Source organism: Heliangelus exortis, chromosome 21 (genome assembly GCF_036169615.1).
Source record: "Heliangelus exortis chromosome 21, bHelExo1.hap1, whole genome shotgun sequence".
Lineage (NCBI taxonomy): Eukaryota > Metazoa > Chordata > Aves > Apodiformes > Trochilidae > Heliangelus > Heliangelus exortis.
The window spans coordinates 3,710,763-3,725,676 of NC_092442.1; the positions used below are offsets into that span (position 1 = coordinate 3,710,763).

The following is a 14,914-nucleotide window of genomic DNA, read 5'->3' on the forward strand; positions in this document are numbered from 1 at the left end:
ATCAGGATGCTCCAAGCCCCATCCTGCCTGGCCTTGGACACTTTCAGGGATGGGGCAGCCACAGCTTCTCAGGGCAACCTGGGCCAGGGGCTCAGCAACCTCACAATGAAGAAGTTTTTCCTAATATCTGACCTAAATCTCCCCTCTGCCAGTTTAATGCCATCACCCCTTGTGCTATCACCTGTCCAAGTCCCTCCCCAGCTTTCCTGCAGCCCTTTCAGGCCCTGGAAGATGCTCCAAGCTCTCCCTTCCCTTCTTCTCCAGGCTCTCTCCATCTGATTCCAGCACAGAGCTGCTCCAGCCTCCAGACCATTCCATGGCTTCCTTTGAACTCGCTCCAGCAGCTCCGTGTCCGTGTGTTGGGGACCCCAGAACTGGACCCAGCACTACAGGGGGGTCTTGCCGGAGCGGAACCGAGGGGGAGAACCAATTCCCTGGCCCTGGTTGGGTGGGTGGGGGGCTGCAAAGGAGCGATTTCGGAGGTCCAGGCTGCCGGACCTCAACCGAACCTTCCCGGGGCTGCCCCGCGGGGGGCGGCGCTGAGCCCGACGGTCCCGGTGTGGGGGGGGCGGTCTCGGTTCGGGGGGTGGGGCGGCGGTGCCGGTGTTGGGGGGCGGTGCCGGTGTGGAAGAGGGGCGGTCCCGGTTGGGGCGGGGCGGGCCGGGCGGCGGGCCGAGAGGTTCGGCGCGGTGAGAGCTCGGGGAGAGCGGTGCCGTCTGTACTCTCCCCAGCTCCCGGACCGGGCCACCGGCGGGGCATGGAGGCGGCCCACAGCCTCCCGGTGGCCGACGTCCTCCGGCGGTTCGGTGTCAGCGAGAGCTGCGGGCTCAGCCCCGAGCAGGTCCGGCGGAGCCGGGAGAAGTACGGCCCCAATGGTGAGTGGGGCGGGACGGGACGGAGCGGGATGCCGGGGGGAACCCAGAGGGGTTGGAGAACCCGGAGGGTTCGGATGGGTCACCGGCATCCCGGCGGGATCGGATGGGACCCTTCGGAGGGACCTTCCCGACCAGGACCTTCCCCGCTGGGACCTGGGGTGCTGCCCTCATCCCTCGCCCCGGAGCATCCCCCACCCAGCCCGGGGGTCGCGGAGGAGCTGTGGGGATTTGCCGTGGGGATTTGCCGTGGGACACTTGTTGATTAAAGGAGTGTTTGGTGGTTTCGCTGAAAAGCTAATTAGTGGGAGGAATGAGTGGGGGTGTTGAGTGCTCCAGTGGCGGGGCTGCAAGCTGGGAGGGATATGTCATAGGATCAGAGAGCCATAGGCACACGGAGTAGTTGGGATGGACCTTAAAGACCACCCAGTTCCAACCTCCCACCAGCCCAGGTTGCTCCAAGCCCCATCCAACCTTCAACACTGCCAGGGATGGGGCAGCCACAGCTTCTCTGGGCAACCTGGGCCAGGGGCTCACCTTCACAGTGAAGAATTTCTGCCTAATATCTAATCTAAATTCCCCTCTTTCAGCTTAAAACAGTTGCCCTTTGTCTTGTGACTCCGTGCCCATGTAAAAAGTCCCTCCCCAGCTTTCCTGCAGTCCTTTCAGGTAATGGAAGGTGCTTTAAGGTCTCCCCAGAGCCTTTTCTTCTCCCTCTCAGCCTGGCTTCAGAGCAGAGCTGCTCCAGCCCTCCCTCTGATCATCTCTGTGGCATCCTCTGGACTCCCTCAACAGCTCCGTGTCCTTCTTATGTTGGGGACCTTGGCACTGGACACACCACTGCAGGGGGGGGTTTCCTTGTTGGAGCAGAATAGAAGAGGAGAATCACATCCCATGAAAGAGAGGGAGAAGTGTCCCTGTGGTGTGAGGGAAGGAAGTCCCAAAATCAGGGTGTCATGGTTGGGGGGGACCCTGGTTGCTTCTGCAGCAGGAGAAGGGGGAGATGGGGTGAGGGGATGGATGTTCCCTGGTTCCCCTGCCAACCCAGGCATCCCTCTCTGAGCAGCTGGGATCTCCCTGGGGTTGATAAGGGAAGATTGTTAAACTTGTGTTTTCCAAGTGCTCAAGGTGCACAGGAGGGACCTACTGGGGTGCCTGAACCTCCCCTGGTAAATAAGAGTGATTCTGATTGCTCAGGCTGTGATGTTACCTCTGTGTACAGAAACAGGAGGGTTTTGGGGGGAGTTTGCACCAGTGCTTTGGTGTAGTAATTCCTTTCTCAAAGTTGAGCAGCGTGGAAACCCTCTCCTGGGTTGGTGCTTGTGTATCTGATTTTTGCATGGTCCTGGGGGATGAGGGTTAAGGAGCAGGTGGTGGCAGGAATGCTGAATGCATCCACCTGGAGGGCTGTGTGAGGTGTGATCAGAGGGCTCTGCATCTTCCACTCAAGCCCTGTGAGCACCAGTCCTGCCTGATCCCTGTTCCCATCAGCACTGCCAGGCAGCTTCTGCTCCCTTCCCTGGGTCAGCATGGTCAGGGAGCTCCTACCATGGAGTGAAAGCCATGGAGCATCCCCCCTGTCCTCAGCTGACCCCAGTTTGGAGGAGGGGACCTGCCTGGTTAGCTGGTAGGGAAGCAGTCCCTCTGCTTTTGGGGGGCCAGACCTCATCCTTACAAAGCAGTGCATCCTTCTGATTTAAATTTGCTCCCAAACTTTCTCTGCCCTCCCTCAGCCCTGCAGGGACATGGGGGTGTCCTGCGTGTCACCTGCAGGCATTGCCATCCAGAGGCTCAGGGTGGCTTTGTCCTCCTGTTTGCCCAGGTGAATCACCAGCCCTGACTCAGCCTCCTTGCCCAGTGGCTTCCCCTTGGAACTGGTACCTCCCAGGTGTGACGTGGGTGCCAAGCAGAGGGTTAGAAGTGGCAATTAGTTTGTCTTTTCTTTTTCTTCCTTCCCCACTTGCAAGCAGTGGCTCTGCGCTCACCTTGCTCTGCCCTTTTGTTTCCTATCCAGTCCCTGTGTTCCTTGTTATTTTTTTTTTTTTTCACAAAAAACTTCTTTCTGACCTGGGGATGTCCCACAGCATTCACCTCCACAGCAGAGCTCTGCATCTCCAGGTCTGCACAGCTCACAGTAATCTGAGCAGTGCAACCAGCAGTGAGAATACAGTCAAAGGTTTTTCAGAAGTCTGATTTTTAATTTTTTTTTTTTTTTTGACTTGTGTGGAGCATTGGTATTTTTCTCAGGGCACAGATGAGATGCAGGCAGGGTAGCACTGCAGCATGGGACCCTGTGGTTTCTTTTTTGCTTTGGTTGGTTGGTTTCAAGCCTTGATATTTAGCAAGTAGCTTTCTTCCAACGTGGTGAGAACTTGCAGGTTGTATCTTAGAAGCAGGAGCACCCTCCCTGACCATGCTGGGTACCTGTGGGTGCCCCAGAGGGGAGCAGCATGGGATGGGCTTGCACCAGGGTGCAGGTCTTGAAGATGTTTATAAACATCTGTAATAAACTGAGTGTTAATTTAGGCTTAAATTAAGCTCTGGCAGCAGAAGCATGGGGCAGTTTGGTGACTTGCTTGAGCTTGTGCAGAAGGGGGAAGAAAATTCAAATCATGGGTGGCTTGAAGCTCAGAGCCCTTCAGCTTCTGAGAGTTTGAATTTTGCAGCCTCCTGTCTTGCATTCATTCATTTCCTTCTAAACCTGAAATCAAGCTGCCAGTGTGCTCCTGAAGCACAATTTGAATTAAAAACTCTGCTTTTTTTTTTTTTTTTTTTTTTTTTAATTGTGCTGAAGCATTTTAAAACCAGGAGCTGCAATGCACTCCAACATTAAGTGAGGAGCAGTGGCCATTGGCATGTTTTGTATTAAAAAAAATTTTTTTTTTTTTTTTTGGAGGGGGTATTCCTTTGGAGCCTAAAATTGCTTTTGCAGTTCCAGTGCTCACAGTTACATTTGCAGGAGGAAACAGAGAGCAATACTGATTATTTAATATCTCCAGTTCGTGGCTTGGCAGTGAGATACAGATTACTGGACTGGAAGAAGTAATTTCTCCTTTTAGGAAGAGCTCTTGTTCTGGTTGCAGATCTGTCATCAGCTCTGTCAGCGTGGCTGTTTCCTTTGCCAAGGAAACTGGAGAAGCCACAGAACGTTTAGGTCTCACCATGGCAATTCTCAAAAGGTTCCTGAACCTCCAAAGTCAGTTTAAAATTCATGAACATTTGGGATGCTCTGTGGGTGCTCCCCATCCACCAGCAGCGAGCTCCACAGGTGGCTTTTAGACCACAAAAAAAAAAAAAAAATCAAAATACAAAAGCAACAAAATGTGCATCTCCTACTGTATCCTAGGCTGAGCAGGAGGATACAGGGGTGCAAACATTTTTCTCTTTAACTGTAAAAGCAGGGGCACAATTTACCCTTGAACTGATTTGTTTTGCCAAGGGATGACAGATGTGATTGGGAGTTGCCCTGTGGACAGTCAAGTGATTTATTATTTCTTTTTTTTTTTTTTTTTTTTTTTCTGTTTTAAATATAGCTGTGATTTCTCTCTTCTAAATGCATTTCCATGTGTAAATGAGGATACATTTCAGGCAGGATATTGCCAGCTTTAATGCATATGCATAATTTTGTTTGCTTCAACGCTGACCTAAATGGACTGTGAATGTCAGCAGAGTCAAGTGCTTGGCTGCTGCCAGCATAGGGGCATTTATCTCTTCTTGCATTTCCTCACTTCTCCCTCTGTAGCAGAAGCCCTGCCCCTCCCCAGGGGCTTGTCCCTGTCCCCTTCTGTCCCCTGAGTGCTCCTGGGGCTGATCATCCCCCAGTGCAGCTCCTTGAAACCTCCCAGGCCTGGCTGCAAGGTGCCAGGGTGCCAGAGCTGGTGTGGTGGTGGCTCTCAGGGTTATTAATCCAGGTAGTAACTGGCAAACTGGGCAAACTGGGAGGCATGAGTAAATTGGCTGTTCTTTTATAAAGCACCTCTCTGCATCTCCATGAGCAGAGAGGGACTCCATGTGTCAGGAGAGGGGCTTTTTACATGGGCATGGAATGATAGGTAATGGGGGGATGGTTTCAAGCTGCAAGAGGGGTGATTTAGATGAGATATTAGGAAGAAATATTAGAGATATTAGGAAGAAATATTAGAGATATTAGGAAGAAATATTAGAGATATTAGGAAGAAATTCTTTGCAGTGAGGATGGTGAGCCCCTGGCCCAGGTTGCCCAGGGGAGCTGTGGCTGCTCCATCCTTGGCAGTCTTGAAGGTTGGATGGGGCTTGGAGCAACCTGGGCTGGTGGGAGGTGTCCCTGACCATGGGTCCCTTTAAGGTCCCTTCCAACCCAAACCAGTCTGGGATTCTGTGATCTCAGAACCCTTGTGTGTATTTCTGCTCGAGGAGGAAACATCCTGGAGCCCAAATCCAGCTGCTCTCCCACAGCCCACCAAGGCTCATTCACAAAGAGCTTCATCCTGAGCACACCCCAGCCTCTGCTTTGCTAGAAGGGGCAGCAAAACCCACTGGAATATTCTTTATTTCCACCCAGTTCCCAGCCTGTCCCCTGGCTGTGTGTCTGTCTGTCCCTCAGCACACCCAGGTACTCTGAGTGACGTGTTAGCTAATGTCTGCTTAGCTGCTGGCAGCTGTTAATCAGCCAAGGTTATGCTCTTGACAATGAAAAAAAAAACACCAAAAACACCCAAGAAAAAGAAAATTTCTATTTCATGCTGAAATGTTTGAGATGCTGGTAAGGAGGGGAAAAGCAGAATTTTCTGACTCATCTCACTCTGCTCTCTGTTCCTCTGCACATCGCCCACCTTTTCCACCCCCGAAACACACGCTTGACAGTCTGATTCATAAACATGCTACGGGTTTTGGTGGGGTTTTTTTTGGTTTTTTTCCCCCTCTCCTCCAAATCCTTTCCCTTAGGAGAAATGCTGAGGCATTAAAACCGTGTGAGCTCCTTCAAATTAAGGGAGAGACTCCACTGAATATTCCCAATGGGACCAGGGAACACTCAGGATTTTCATCCCTGAGGGTACCTGCTTCCCTACCTGTGTTTTAAAAAGAAAAAACTGGGAATAAAGAGCAATATTCCAGAGTACTGATATCTGCTCTTAAAATGCTGCAGGAGGCAGGGAGGGAAAATCTTGGGGGTGAGGAGAGGCAGGGGCTGAGCTGGTGAGGAAGGGATTTTGTGTGCAGCTCCTGGGGCTGGCATGAAGGTTATTTCATTAATATTTTCATTTCATTGCTGGTTTTAAAGCTGGGGGTGGTGGAGCTGGTGCTACAAACCCCTGATTTCAGAGGAGCTGGATGCATTGTGAATTCTGGCTTCAGATGTGGTATTTCCAGAGTGTGGCTGGAACAGATCCTCCAAAACCCTCAGTAGCAGGAAAATCCCCCCCCTTCTCCCAGGCTAATCCCCCTCCCCAGGATTCCAGGTGCTTTTTTTGTCCATTCCCCAGGGACTGAGTGTTTTGGACCCAGCTGATGTGGTCCTTGCCCTCCCTGTGCAGCTGCAGAGCTCCTCACCCTTTGCCTTTTTAGCAACTTTGTTGAGCTGTATTTCTGTGGTCATCTCTCTCTGAAAAATCCTATTAATATTTATGTTGTGAGTTTGCTTGGGGGTCTTTTGTTGTTTTTTCTGTTTGTTTGGGGGTTTTTTTGGTTTGGGTTTGGTTTTTTTTTTCCCCCCCTTCTTTTTAAAGCTTCCTTTCAAACTTATTTCTCTGGAATGCAAAGCATCACCTGGTGCTTGGTGTTGCTTTTGCTTTCTCCCTCCCAAGGAGAATTTTAATTTTTGAGAAGCATCCAAACCACTTCCTTTCCACTCAGCATTTAATCCCTTCCTGCAGAAGGGCTGGTGTGAAATCAGGAGGTTTCTGGCACCTCCCAAAGCATCCCAGTCCCACAGGTTGGGTGTAGCATGGGGTCCCATGAGATCTCCCTGCTGGGTGCTCAAAATTCCAGGAGCTGGCATGAGGCAGGGCTGAGCTTGCCCAACCATGGGGGACTTAAAGGTGGTGGTGGTTGTTTTTTGGTGGTGATTAAAAAAAAAAAAAAAAAAAAAAAAGGCAACAGCTTGCCTTCATCACAAGCTTTGCTGCCCCTGTGCAGCTCTGGAGAGGAGGGTGCCCAAAAGCTGCCCTGAAATTGTTGTGATCAGCAGTGGGGATCAGGTTGGGTATTGAAAGGTGTCAGAAACCTCCTGGGGCTGGCAGGGCCACACACAGCCCTGAGATTTCTTTCTCCTGGTCCTGAAAAATGAGGTTATTTGACATTTTTTCCTTATTCTCAAACCTCTGGAGGAACCAGCTTTGCTTTTTCTCCTACGCGTAGCATTTGCAGTGTTGGGTGGGATGCTGATGTCCCTCCAAAATGTGTTTTTTTTGTTGGTTTGTTTTTTATTTATTTTTTTTTTAATGGTTATTCTTTGTAAGCCATGAGCCAGACTCTGAGTGTTTGCACCCTGTGCTTCCAGCCCCACTCCTGGGGCTGGAGCTTGCATCATGGTGCTGGACCAGCCACAAAATCCTTCTCATTTTGCACATTGAGCTGGCCTGGTGGGTCAGGGGATTTCCTGTCCCCATGGAGGTTTTGGGGACTGTGCATTTAGGACCAACACCTAAGCTTTACTCCATGATTCAGGCAGTAAAAGCAGAGCAGCAAATCTCTCTTGGTAGCCAGGTGGTCTCAGTTTCAGGATGGAAATTATCCTGAAGGATAATGTGCAGGTTGTGATTATCAGGAGAGGGATGGGGCTTTATTCTTGCTTTTTATAATTTATTTTTTTTTCCCCCCCTTCCCTTGCCCTGCTCCTCACATAACATTTATGGATTCCTTGCATCTCAGGTGGGGTTAGGGCAGTGGGGACACCTCATGCAGGAGGAAGAGCTGGTGCTGGGGAGACTGGGAGCACTGGGGAAGGTAGGAGGGATGGAGGAGAGGGGTCTCTGGCCACTGGTGCTGTCTGTGGTTCAGTCCCTTATTATAACCATCAAAACCCAGAAAGCACCAACCCCCCATTCCACCCCCATTTATTATTGTGCATCTGATTTATTATTTTTTTCCCCCCAGTATTGTGACTCATGATTTTTTTTTTTTTTTTTTTTTTTGATCTCTCGGTGCTGCCACTATTGAAGGGAGAAAGTATAACAGTAACCTAGATTAAACCAAACCAAAATTATCCAGGCTGCTCAGTGGAGCTGCTTTCTCTACCAATGACTGGAAGAAACAGGTAGCAGAGATCTGGGCTGGTAGTGTAGAAATGTTGAAGAACCAGAGCCAAAAAGCAAGAGAGAAAATTGTGGTTACTTGAGTATTTCCATGACGTGAGTGTGTGCCAGAGGCTCCTCCGGGGGTGGTTTAACCCCTCCCAGGCTGCTGCCTGCTCCTCCACCACCCCCAGCATTGACCAGGCAGATGGTGAGGGACAGGAGACTCATTATTCCCGCTGGGATTAATGTAATTAATGCAATTAATGCTCTTCTCCAACTTGCCGGAGTTGAGGCTGGTGTCTCCTGCAAGGAGGGTGGGATTTGGGTCCAAAGGTTTGGTCTTTTGGAGAGAAGCTGCATTAATCCTTGTTAGCAATTAACCTCATGGCTATAATTAGTATTTGAGGGTTTTTTTTTTTGTTTTTTTTGTTTTTTTTTTTTTTTTGTGGGAGTCACCCAGTTTTTGAGGTTTGGCTTTATGTTATCACTCCATAAAAACCTTTTTCTCACCTGTCCAAGGTAAAGCTGTGGTTTGGGGGCAGCCCCATGTCCCTCCTGGGATGGGGTCCCTGCCCATGGTCCAGTGTGTTCCTTGACACCTCTTTGTGCCTGTGGTGGCTGCAAGGTGAAATTTTGATCCCCTTTTTGAAGTCCAGCCCTATAATAGTCCTAAATGGAGGTGTCTCTGCTCTGATCATCAAAATCCACCTGAAATTTTCACAGTCAGCAACCTGCTGGAATGTGCTGACACAGGGCCTGGCTTTGTCACCTGTGCTCCCACATCAGCTCATTTAAGATGTGTATGTGTACACCTATATAAAAACACAAGAAAAGTAAAATATTTGCTATGCTCTATAGTATAATATGGAATATTATAATTTACAATATACTGACTATATTAAGGTCAGGTTGGATGGGGCTTTGAGCAACTCGATCTAGTGGGAAGTGTCCCAGCCCTTGTCAGGGGGATTGGAATTTAGGTGATCTTTAAGGTCCCTTCCAACTCAAACCAACCTATGTTATATCAATCTGTAATTATAATCTATATTAAACACTTTCTATGTCATTTTTTCCCCCCTCACACTAACACTTGGGAGTCCCCTTTGCACAGCTTGGGCTAAAAGATCCCTTGGTGAAGGGGAAACAAAATGCAGACAGTAAAAATCTGTTTGTTTGGGGTTTTTTCTCTAGCAAAACCAAACAAATCTGAGCCCATCTTGGGCTCTTGAAGGGTCAAGGCACTCGGGGAGGAGGAGTGACAGCCCAGCAGGGTCACTGTCCCCGTCAGAGGTGCGATGTTTTGGGGAGGAAATCCGCTCCTTGCTCTTGCGTGTCCCCTGGGTTCCTGGCCGCGGTATTTTTTGCTCTGGGTGTTTCCTGCTATTTAAACCACTCCGTGGATTTTAAAGCAGAGGCAGGGAGAGACGGGGAAGGGAATTCAGACCCGAAGGGCAGGGTTAGGGCGGGTGGCTTTGTCCAGGAGCCGTGTGGGGACACGGGGACAGCCCCGGCTGGTGGAGCCACCCCAAGGGCATCCCTGTGGTCCCCAAAGCCACGGGTTGGGGCTGAGCTGCCACCCAAGCTGCCCCTTTGGGTGGGACCAATCCCCACGGGCAGCCCGGGTCCTGGGGGGATGGATGGCCAAAAAGTTTGCTTTGGTTTGGTTTGGGTTTTTGCAATTTATGGAAGGAAATCCCTGGAGGAGTCCTCGTAGAGGCTCCCTGCAGCAAAGGAAGGGGCTGTGCTTTGTATGTCATGGATTTGCCTTTATTATATGGTTTGGGGGCTGGTTTTGGGGGTTTTGTTGGGTTTTTTTTTTATTTCTTTGTTTTGGTTTTTTTTTTTTGTTTTGTTTTTGTTTCGGTTTGGTTTTCTGTTTGGGTTTTTTAATTATTTATTTGTTTTTTGTTTTGATTTTTTTTTAATTTGTTTTGTTTTGGCTTTTTGTTTGTTTGTTTGTTTTCTTGCATTCGTTGCTGATAAGAATCAGGTTTGTTTTTTCTTTGTGGTTTTGTTTTTTTTTTTTTTTAATGGGAGGGATGTCTGGGCGGAGGCGGAGGAGATTCTCCCTTTTTCCTTCACTGCCAGCAGTGAAAGCTCAAGAGACTGGAGCAGGGACTCCAGCCCTGCTGCCGATGGCCGAATCCACAGGGATTTGCCCTGGAAAACCTCTGCTCAGCTGGATTTTTGCCCAGCAGGCAGCATCCATCCCCAGGAGCCGGGCAGCCAGGGTCGGGAGAACCCTCCCTTTACCTGCTTGTTTGCACTTTTCTTTTTCCATTCTTACACCTCCAAGTCAACACGAAGCCTAAAATAAGGCAAAGGTGGGAAGTTAGTGGAAAAATCCAAAATAACAAAGGCTGGCTAAGCAGGGTGAGGTGGGAGAGGCAATGGAGCTGTGTCCCTGCTCCAGAGGTTCCCTTTGGAGCATGGCAGCCATTGGGTTTTTCCAGGTTTTCTGGGATTTTGCACACTTTGGAGGTCAGGGACCTTCTGTTGGTGGTGGGTACGTGGAAAGCCCATTGGAGGAGCAGGAATATTTTGATCTGCTCAAAATCTGAGGAGTCTTGGGGTGATCCAGCAGGAGACAGGAGCTTTTATCTATAAAAGCCTAATTCAAGTTATTCTTCCTTTTTTCCCACTTCTTTTTGCCATTAATGTATATAAGTATCCATATATATATGCATATATAAACGATTTTATCCATATAAATATATATAGGTATCATCTCTGTATACATCCATATATAATATTTCATCCTTATGCACAGATGTATATGGGTATCTTTATCTATATACCAGTATTTATAAAATACTTTATCCTGACATATTACACATAACTGGAAGGAGATCAGGGAAAAAGCTGGGATAGGATTCATGTTTCCAGGGATCTCTGTATGGCTGAAGCAGTTCCTTTCCTGGAGTGTGATACTTAGAGCTGTGTGATCCCCAGAGAGTGTTCATCCCTGAAAAGTATTAATTGTCCAACTTGTCCCTTTTTTTTTTTTCCCCATCCAGATGAACAGATCTTTTCTATCCTACAGAAATTTTTCTCTTCTGATCTCATCTAAAGTAAGGGCAGTGTAGACTTCATTTTCCATGAAAACCCATCCAAGAGGACTGATGAAAATAGACTGTGGTCTGAGAATAGGTACCAGAAAAAGCAAATGTGAGTGGGGGCAGGGGGGGTCAGCCTGGGTAAAAAGAGGCCTGCAAAAAAACCCTAATAATAATAATCTTAATTGGAGTTAATTGAGTTGAAAAGCAGCTTATTAGCACCCATGGGTGATGGGGGTGGAGGATGCACTGCCCTGTGCTGCATTTTATCAGCCTGATTTTATTTACCAGCAGATGGGAGAGATGGGCTGAGCTGTGATATTCAGACTTTCAACTTCTACAAAGGTTTGCCATGGCAGGGACATTTCCTCCAGAAACCAAACAAATGGAAAAAACCAACCAAGCCTCAAGCCCACCCCCTTCCAGACCTCTGTGCTTTCAAAGGGGAGAAAATGCTGCTTAGAAATCTTGCTGCTCTTTTTTTTTTTTTTTTTTTTTTTTTTTTTCCTCTTTTTTTTTTTTTCTTTACTTGAGGTTACTGCTGGTTTGGGGCTTTGCTTCTGGGGCATTTTGTCTGGCACAGCTCTCTGGGTTGGCTCTTCAAGGTGTCCTGGGAGTTGGTGGCGGACCTGGGATGAGTCCACACCAGTTGCAATTCAATCTGAAACCTTCCATGTGCAATAAATAGAGGAAAAAAAAAAAAAAAAAAGAGTGAAAAAGCAGATTATATGCTGGGCTGTGCTGTGAGAGCTGCAGAGTGAGCTCTGGTTTGGGGAAAAAGGAGGAAGTTTTGTGTTGGTTTGTGCCAGCAGCTCAATGTGGGAGCTGGGCTGGGTTGTCAAAGGGCTTCCCATCCTATAGGGGTTTGGTGCTGCACCCTAAGAAAAGGGGAAGGGAGCCCCTTCCCTGCCTGCCTTTTACTGGGAATGTGGGTATTGGGTGTTTTAATGCTGAGAGCCCCTGGCCTGGCTGATCCTGAGCCCTGGGGGGTGGTGGCAGAGATGTCCCCTGAGCAGGGATGCTGCCAGCAGGATGCATCTGGGCTGCTCGGCTGCTGCTGGATGCAGCAACCAGGAGCCACCCCCAGTTTCCTCAGCAGCTGGTGAGTGTAATACTTGAGTTATGCTTATTTTAAATTTATTCTTTATTTTTACATAAATTTCATTGATTTTTAAAAAAAAATTTATTGTTTTGTTTTGCATGCCAGACAAGAGCCATATCCTCAGCCACTGCTTAGATCCTCATTGAAGGTGCTCAGCTCAAATGGAAAAATGAGGTCCTTGGGGTGACATTTCACCTTGGGGTGACATTTCACCTTGGGGTGAAGGAGGGTGGCTGTTTGTCCCTGCCCTAAGCCACAGCAGCCTTTTGCTGTGCTGGGTGCTGAGCAGCTTCTGCCTCTGGGGAGCAAATTCATCTTGCTTTGAAAATGCATCATGCTTTGAAAAAACACCATGCTTTGCAAATTCATCTTGCTTTGCAAATGCATCCTCATCTCATTTTCTTACCTGCATTTTCAGCTCCAGGATCCCTTTTTTTAAGGGGAAAAAAAAAAAAATAAAAATCACAGCCCTACCTGACCCTTCTCCACCTCTTGCAGGGTTCAGCTGGAAGGCACAGCCTGGGTTTTGCTGCATTTTTTTTTTTTGCATTTGATGCCTCCTGGGGCCAGGCACGTTTGCAGCCAGGCTGACCCAGCACTGGTGGGGCAATCCTGGGACTCCTGGCTCTGCCACCAGCACGGGTTTGGTTTCCTAAACCATTCCTCAGCACTGCCAGGAAAATGTGATTAAATTTTCCGTCGCCGGGTGTTGGACTCGCTGCCAGTGGCTGGTTTTGGGGGGGGGGGGGGTGTGGTGTTCTGGTGTGCCTGGAGGGGTTGTGGATCCATCATAGCATTTTTCCCTGGTCTAGCTGGTGATTTTCTGTCCCAGTGCTGGGTTTGGGCTCAAGGTGACATCAGGGCATCTCACTTGTGGTGCAGGGAGCATGAGCTGCCTGGCTGAGGATGCAGCAAAGCCCAAAAGGGTGGGAAAACATTTTTGTGCTAAAAAATCCCAATTTATTTTACTCTATTATTGGGATATCAGTGAGAAAGGAGCTGGAAAAAACAGTTTTAGGGCAGTAAAGGAGGGAATCAAATTAAATCTGTAGGGTGGAAGAAGGGGATGTACTGAAGTTGCAGGGTGCCCCTTGGCTGGGGTCGTGGCAGTTCAGACAGAAGGGTCCCGAATGTGGCAGATTCCCTCCCTTGCTTTTCCCTGTGGTTATGGAAAGGGTCTGCTCAAAGCACAGATATGGAGAAGCTAAAAAAACCCCAACACAACCCCAAACCTAAAAAAACCCCAAGCTTTATTTTATTCAAACTCCTATAGTAGTGAGGGCTTTTTTTTCTCTCCCTTTTTTCCAAAACCCGTTACTATTTAAACACGGATTTTTAGCTTTTCCAGTGGAGCTGGAAATTCTTTCCACTGCGTTGGTGCAGGAGGGAACAAACCACTGCTTTTAGTTTGCTCAAATAATCCATCCCAGGCTGGAGCCGTGGGTTTCCTCTGCTCCCTCCCACTCCCGACATGATCCCAGGGATTTGCTGTGGGTGATGACAGGAGCAGGGACAAGTCCATTGCTTCCAGCCCCACTTCCCCAGAGGAAATTTCCCCTAAATTCCACCAAGACTTTATTCTTGCAAATGCCACATGTGTACCAGGGCTGCAAACCTGGCTAGCAGCTCATTTTTGGGGGGGCAAAAAAGGTGAAATCTTTTCACTTTAGCATGAAGAATAAGAAGTGGGTTGTTGGGAAAACAATTTGTTTTTTCTCTGACATGGGTAGAGGATGCCCAGGGCTGGCTGGGCTTTGTGGTCCCATTGCTGGGATCCCCTGCAGCATGGTGCTCCTGCTGCCCAACATTTTGGGGGGTGATTTGGGGTGAGCTTTTTCCTCCATCCCCATTTGCCCAGACAGTGGGACACAGTGGTGGCTTTTCCTTTGGCATGGTATGTGCTGATTTTCCAGGGGAGAAGTGATACCAGAGCTGGATTTGCATGGTGTTTTACTGCTGTTGAGGAACACATCCAGGATAACTCTGTTTCTTATTCCCTGGGCCATCAAGATAAGCTTTGTTGGCCAGAACAGGAAAAAAGGAGCCTTTCAGCTTCTCCCCTCTTCAATGGAGCTGTGGGTGCCCAAATGCATCTGTTGTGTCCCATCCCTGAGGGACTGATGGCATTGGGTTGTGTTCATCTGCCATGGGAAGTCCTGCAACCTGAATCAGACATTTTTGGGGCTGATCTTATTGCCAGCCAGAAAACCAGTTGGATCATTTAACCCTGGAAACCAGCAAGGACATTTTTGCCTTGTAAACCTCTGCACATCCTCCTGTCCAGCACCCTCATCCCCTGCCCTTGGCCACCACCATCTGTCCCCAGGGCTTCCTCTGCCCCCAGATTTGCTGATTTGGGGGGATAGGAATTCCCAGCCAGAAGAGGCACTGGGCAGGGGTGAGTGGTGTGGAGTTATGGGGACTGGGGTTTGGATCTTTTTCCTTTTAGCTTCTGCCAAATAGTCACGAGTGAGCAGACAGTGTGACCCAGAGAGTTGAGACCCCACCTGGGGCACTGTGTCCAGTTCTGCAGCCCCTGTCACAAGAAAGCCATGGATGTGCTGGGAAGTGTCCAGGGAAGGGCCATGGGGATGCTCAGAGGGCTGGAGCACCTCTGCTATGGAGACAGACTGAGAGAGTTGGGGTTGTTCAGTCTGGAGAGGAGAAGGC

The 14,914-nt window shown here is 48.9% G+C and overlaps 1 protein-coding gene across 1 annotated transcript in view; it reads left to right on the forward strand.

Annotated features, from left to right (window-relative positions):
• The first annotated feature begins 631 nt into the window (after positions 1-631).
• Positions 632-14,914, forward strand: part of ATP2A3 (ATPase sarcoplasmic/endoplasmic reticulum Ca2+ transporting 3) — a 51,566-nt gene continuing 37,283 nt past the window's right edge. The window contains exon 1 of the mRNA XM_071764847.1: positions 632-875. Within this exon, the coding sequence (XP_071620948.1) occupies positions 758-875 (118 nt within the window). The 5' untranslated portion in view covers positions 632-757. The remainder of the gene's footprint in view (positions 876-14,914) is intronic.